This window comes from Castor canadensis, chromosome 5, assembly GCF_047511655.1.
Source record: "Castor canadensis chromosome 5, mCasCan1.hap1v2, whole genome shotgun sequence".
NCBI classification, from domain to species: Eukaryota; Metazoa; Chordata; class Mammalia; order Rodentia; family Castoridae; genus Castor; species Castor canadensis.
This window is the reverse complement of record NC_133390.1, coordinates 46,347,072-46,354,364: the sequence shown is the minus strand read 5'-3', so window position 1 is coordinate 46,354,364 and position 7,293 is coordinate 46,347,072. Positions and strand designations below refer to the sequence as shown.

The window sequence follows — 7,293 nt, the reverse complement described above, 5'->3', positions numbered from 1 at the left end:
GGAAACAGCCAAGATGCCCCAGCACTGATGAATGGATTAAGAAAATGTGGTATCTATACACAATGGAATTTTATGCAGCCATGAAGAAGAATGAAATGTTATCTTTCGTTGGTAAATGGATGGAATTGGAGAACATCATTCTGAGTGTGGTTAGCCTGGCCCAAAAGACCAAAAACCGTATGTTCTCCCTCATATGTGGACATTAGATCAAGGGCAAACACAACAAGGGGATTGGACTATGAGCACATGATAAAAGCGAGAGCACACAAGGAAGGGGTGAGGATAGGTAAGACTCCTAAAAAACTAGCTAGCATTTGTTGCCCTTAACTCAGAGAAACTAAAGCAGATACCTTAAATGCAACTGAGGCCAATAGGAAAAGGGGAACAGGTACTAGAGAAAAGGTTAGATCGAAAAGAATTAACCTAGAAGGTAACACCCACGCACAGGAAATCAATGTGAGTCAATGTCCTGTATAGCTATCCTTATCTCAACCAGCAAAAACCCTTGTTCCTTCCTATTATTGCTTATACTCTCTCTACAACAAAATTAGAAATAAGGGCAAAATAGTTTCTGCTGGGTATTGGGGGGGGAAGGGAGAGGGCGGAGTGGGTGGTAAGGGAGGGGTTGGGGGCAGGGGGGAGAAATGAACCAAGCCTTGTATGCACATATGAATAATAAAAGAAAAATGAAAAAAAAAGATGCATGCTCCTAATATTCAAATATCTCCCACAAATTAATTTTAAAAAGGTAAACAACCCAGTAGAAAACTAGTCAAAAAATAGAATTCTGTAATTCACAGGATAGCCAAATACTTTGAAAACAAAACCATGAAAAGATGCTCAAAGAAACAATACTATTTCCATTCAGCAGATGGACAAAAATTAAGAATGATAATTCCTGAAGGAAAAGGGAACTCTTAGATATTGCTGGCAGAACATAAATTGCTCTGGTGTTTGAGGAAATAAATGTAGTATTTGCTATTCCGATTAAAATATAAATACTTTTTCATCAGTCACTACATTTCTGAGAGTCAGTTCCACAGAAACAAAAATGCCAGTATGAAAGGACTTTTATTGCACCATCATCTGTAGTAGTCAAAGAGTAGAAATAAAGCAAACACTCATCCACAGAGAAATTATTGAATAAATTATGAAATTGGGTGGGCTTTGCAAAATGAATTATTATTCAGTCTAGTTAGTTCTGTATCTGGTCTCCTGAAGGAATAGCTGTGATTTTAACAAAACAACTTTCAATAAACATATGAATCCATTTAAAAAAAAAAAGAAAACTTTAGAAATGGATTTTACTAAAATTCCAAATTGTTAATTAAGGAACAGTGAACAAATGAACCTCAAATATTATATATGACATTGTGAAAATTATGTACAAATACTAATTTTGTAAGATAATAAAATGAAAAATGTGGGGTATTTTTAAAAGAAATTGTGTTATGTAATAAATATAGAAATTTATCTTAAGAACAAATGAACAAGTTGACTTTCTCCAATAATACACATATGATGAAAAGATTTAAGTAATTAAAATATCATATACTGATCTTTAGAGTAAATGTTTAATATTCTTAGAACTACTGACTTAAGAAAATCTAATTTGTTTACAAATGTTAGAACAAAAGGCATATGTTCATTCACCAGCAATTTAAATGTTACCTCTTTTGCTGTATTATTATTTTCCCTAAGTAAATATCATGGTAGAATACAATTCTTTTATTATAAGAGGAGTTTAATCATCTATGCCTATGTAATACATGTAAAAAGTAAAATGTAAACTCATGACAGTGAATTTTATATCCACTTCAGAGACATAATCATTTTGTGTGTTGCGTGTGTATGTGCGTGTGTAACTTACATCAAAAAATTCATTGAGTCATTGGCACAACTTTGCACTTCTGTATTTAAGTAATAGACCAATTTCTTATCTCTGATCTAGTGTTCCTGCATTCTGCCTGTCAGCACCTACTTAAACAGATAGAAATAGCAATGACTTTGCAAGGCTAATGCATAAAATTACTTTTTATAGCAATAAAATATTCTGAAATTTATAACTTATGAATCTCTTTCTATATTCAATATCCTTGAAAAATAGTACTTGGAGTTATAAGTATAAGTTATGACAAAGTTTATTGAGGAACATTTTAATTTGTGGCAAACCAATTTTTCTTCCTAAAAACACCAATTATTTTTCTGAAAAAAAGATTTATTTTAAAGTCTATCAAAGTCTCGTGTGTTGAAATCTTGGGTCCCAACTGGGGCTTTGGGAGAGGATGGAAATTTTTTTTATTTTGTTTTTTATTGTTGTGCTGGTGTGGGTACATTCCAGCATTTAACAAGGTTCTTACATTGTATCAAATATACCATACTTGAATTACCCCTCTCCATTTTTCTCCCCCATCCCCCCTCCCCCATTCCTGGAACAGCTTCAACAGGTATCATTTTTTGCATTTACATACATGTGTATACACTGTTTGCACCATATTCATCCTCCTACTCCCTTCCCTGCCACCTCACACCCTCCAGTGCCAACCACACCCCCTAGAATCATTCCACACTCCTGTTCTCTGATTTTACAGAACAGAAAACACAAAAGAAAGATAAAATAAGAAGTATGTCGTTTTGCTACTTTGAGATAAAGCTACATAGAGTTTCCTTGTGTTATTCCCATGCATATGTGTATTACAGCTCCAGTTGATTTGCCTCTTCCAGTCTTCTTCACTCCAAGTTCCATGGTGGCCCTGGCCAATTTAAAATTTCTATATTCATTACTGTACAGTGAGTGCACCAACCTCATTCAAGTTTTTGGTTTCCTACACTTGCCCTATTCCTCCCTTACACAGCCTTCCTTTAGTGTGTCCCATAATATTGCTGCATTAAAACACCATTTTTTTTAGATTTCTACTTTTCCTATGATCTATTACTAAAAAGCACATTTCTTCTCAGGAGTATATTCTACTAAGAAGCAGAATTATTTTTCTTAGACTATCAGAATTTTTAGTAAGACAACAAACCATAAGGTTATAGGCCAGAGTGGTAAATAGTCTTATTCATGTTAGTGGCTAACTGTAATTAACAACATCAACTAAAGCTATTTCTCAGTATATATTTCTCAATAAATTGCTGGTTAGTACCTATAAACTTGGAAGTCCCTAGAAAACAGCCAATGTGCATAAGCCAAATGCTTAAATAAAATGGAGCATATAAATCTAAATAAGCTATTTATGGGCAATGTTACCAAATTTTCATCAAATCCATATCCAAAATACAAAACTGAGTTATGTCATACAGAGTGCATCAAACCTCTGGTGAAATGGCAGAGTAGTGGTTGACTATATAGGACACAGGCTTCATTACACAAAATGTAAAGAAGATACAATATGAAAATTTGTGTAACTGTTTATTTCTTTACTATTTTTCTCAAGGCATCTATAACCTCCTTGTTCCTCAGGCTATAAACAAAAGGATTTAGGAGAGGAATTATAATTGTGTAAAATAAGGAATACATTGTTTCTTTATCTTTAGTTGGGCCAGACCCAGGACAAACATATATAAGGAACAGAGTGCCATAGAACAAAGAAACAGAAAGAAGATGGGCACTGCAGGTGGAGAAAGCTTTGCTTCTGCCCTTTTCAGACTTCTTTTTCAGGATAGCAAACAGAACATGGGCATAAGACACCATGATTGTTAGAAAGGTGAAGGTTTGTATACAGACTGAAAATATTAAAAGCACCAGCATATTAACTATAGAATCAGTGCAAGAAATTTTAAACACTTGTAAAATTTCACAGTAATAATAATGTATGATATTGGACTTGCAGAAAGTTAATCTTACAAACAAACCCACATGAATTGCTAAATGCAGAACACCAACAGAATATGTAACAACTATAAACTTGGTACAGAGGCTATTGGACATCACCACTGGATAAAGCAAGGGATTACATATGGCTACATAGCGGTCATAGGACATCACTACCAGCAGGAAACATTCTGTGGTAGCACTGGAACCCAAAAAGTAGAATTGGGTGAAGCACTCAACAAGGGATATATTATGATTTTTAGATAAAAAATTAACAAGCATCTTGGGAGTCACAGAAGATGAACTGCATGCATCAGCAAAGGCTAAACTGCCAAGGAATAAGTACATGGGGGTGTGAAGGTGGGAATCCTTCCAGATGAGTGCAATCAGCCCAAGGTTGCCCACCATGGTGATGAGGTAGATGACCAGGAACACCAGGAACAGGGGCACCTGCAGCTCTGGACGATCTGTAAATCCTGTGAGAACAAACTCAGTCACTAGAGTTTTATTTTCTTCTGCCATACCTGACATGTCTAATCACTGAAATTAAAGAATAAATGAGAATCAGTCACAAAAATTATAAATTTGGTAATATGCTTATTTGACTAACATATCCCTAAAGAGTGGTTCTCAACCCAGTAGCTTCAAATTTTTTACCTTATTTGTCTTTTTTAACACTCACTAAAAATTCTCTAAAATAAAATGGTTTAAAATGATAGCCTCCTAAAGTAACATATAAATTTAATGAAAAGTCTTTTCAATATAAGTTTTCAGAACTACATGTACACATTAGAATTCATGTGAGTAAGATTATTTCCATTTCTCTCAATAAGAATATAAATACTCTTCTAAAAACAAAAGAAAAACAAGAGTACCTTAGAGGATATCAAATATACTTGAAAGACTTAGTAATCAAAATGTTAAATTATTGCATAAGAATGGCCAAGAAGGGGTAGTGCATACAATTGAGAGCTCATTTTGAAAGGTGAAGCAGATGGATTAGAGTTGGAGGCTAGCCTGGGCTGCATAGGGAGACACTATCTAAAACAATATGTAGTTCAGAAATAGGTTCTAATATGTACAGGAATGTGACATAAACACATTGTTACCACAGATTGTTTCCTTCTGGTAGTGATGGCCTATGACCGCTATGTAGCCATATGTAATCCCTTGCTTTATCCGGTGGTGATGTCTAATAGCCTCTGTACCAAGTTTATTTAAATGTAATATTTAAATCCAGTAAGAAAGAATGACTAGCAACAGATTGTTCTAGCATTGTTCACTATACATTGGAAATAGGTGTACTCCTCTATTTCACACCATAGATATTTTCTACAAAATGTAGAATTCAATTAGCAATTAGATAAATCCTTTTTGAAGTAAAGAAAATCAGTGCAAAGACTACTATTTACACAACCTTAATGCATAAAAAAGACAATGGCACATAATAAATTAGGAAATGTATTTTATAAGAAAGTTATGGATTTATTTCTATAATGTAAAAATATTTGATAAGTAGACATAATAAAACTGGAAATGGTAAAAGACATAATTAAGCAAGTTTACACATGAACAAATCAAAATGATCAATAAATGAAACAAAAGTTTCCCAACTTTCCATGTGTCATGTACACATCTCTTTTCATGTATCAAATTTGCATAAATTAAAATATATGAAACTGACCACTGCTGAATAAAGTAAGAAAATTGACATTCTCATATATGTTATAAAGTATTAATTGTACACCCTTTTTGAAAGCAATTTCCTAAAATCCTATTGATTTATATGTATATATCCTTCAGTCTACCAGTTTATTTTATATATTCTCTAGAAATAAAAGTACCATTACACAAAAATAGATATACAGAGCATAGAATGTATTCTTGGTCAAGGTGAAAAAGAGCAGGCACATTTAACAGTGAAATGTTTGGATAAATCATAGTATATTCATAATATGGAATAAAATTCAACTGCATTAGGAATTACCACAATGTATAGTATCTAAGAAGAGTAAAAACTGCAGGAGAAAAATATATTATCTCAGTATGAAAAAGCAAACAAAGCATTTGTAAATCTCTCTTTTATATGAAAAAAATGAGGATAATATATGCTAAGTTCTGAGAACTGAGTTTTCTACTATGGGAGTAGAGGTACAAATGGGGAAAGGAGAGCTGAGAGAAAGAGGAATAAGTCAAGACCAGAAGTCAATCAGAAAGTTACATTATAATATATTCCTTGTACATGAAATTATGTAATATATTTATGTGTATGTAGTTCTACCTATATCTATATATAAAAAGATAGAAGAAAGAGTGGTCTCTAACATGTTAACAGTGGAAGAAAGAAATAACAATGTTGAAATACTGTTGCTGCCTTCTTAAGGAGAGTTTTACACACTGAAAATTATAATGCAAAATTTCAATTTTTTTATAACTAAAAACACTAAATTCAAAGATACCATTCAGAAAAACTAATGTAGTCTTTGAAGATTTATCAGTGAACAATACTTTTTTAGCAGTGACAGTAGATGTCCTTTTCTAATACTCCAAAATTCTCTGCAATTCTATAAGCTAGAGGTTTAAACCAAGTAGTGTTTCAAAAGTTGTTTTTAATTTGTTCTTACTGTTCAGAGTATAACTTTTAGTTAGTGTTTGCATAATTAGAAAATCCTTTTTGAATATTTTTAAATAGTTTCTAAAAGTCCTAGTATAGGGGGAAAGAGAAGAATGTTCTACTTAATCCATTTGCTTCATTTGTGAATATCTTGGTAGTTAAGAATTATATAAAACAAGACTTCAAAGGATGCTACAATAAAACAAAGTCAAGATAGAAAAAAAAAGAGCTCCAAAAAATATGTTCCACCAAATTTTTTAAATAAAAAAATGCAGGGATATATGATATTTCCACATATGAAAAAACACTGTATTATGAAAAAAATATAAGAGAATGTAGTTTCATCTAATTTTAAAATATAAATAACAGTTATTTTTTAAGATTTAATGACCAAACAAGAAATGATTGTGACTTTTTGTTGTATTTACACAGCAAATAAATGAAGAATAAATGAGCCTTAGTATTTTTACTATTACATATACACACATGGAGAAGTCTAGGATATAGAAAAGGTTAAAAATATTTTTTAAGAAGTTCTAACTCATAAGATATTTGATCTGAATTAACTGACTAAATACTCATTATAACTTCTAATGACCAAAATTTTGATATTCTTGATTTCAGATCTTGCAATGCACAATTTAGGGAAGATTAGTAAGCCTTGTGACATTGTATTTTAAGTTATATAGTACATAGAAATAAGAAGGCCATTGAAGTTACTTTCTGTGATCTTAACCCACAATCCCATGATTCCATGATTCAAAGATTTGTTATTCCATTTAAATACATGTGCCTTAAGCCAGAATTTTTCTTTCTGAAAAAGTAAGATTTTACCAGCCTAGTTTGTGTCTCAGTTGGGAAAATG

General features: G+C 32.3%; 1 protein-coding gene across 1 annotated transcript; it reads right to left on the bottom strand.

The window, feature by feature from the left end:
• Window positions 1-3,412: 3,412 nt before the first annotated feature.
• On the bottom strand, window positions 3,413-4,336 carry LOC141423048 (olfactory receptor 5AC1-like). The gene has a single exon (XM_074072360.1). The coding sequence runs from the start codon at window positions 4,334-4,336 to the stop codon at window positions 3,413-3,415; it is 924 nt and encodes a 307-aa protein (XP_073928461.1).
• Window positions 4,337-7,293: the final 2,957 nt, after the last annotated feature.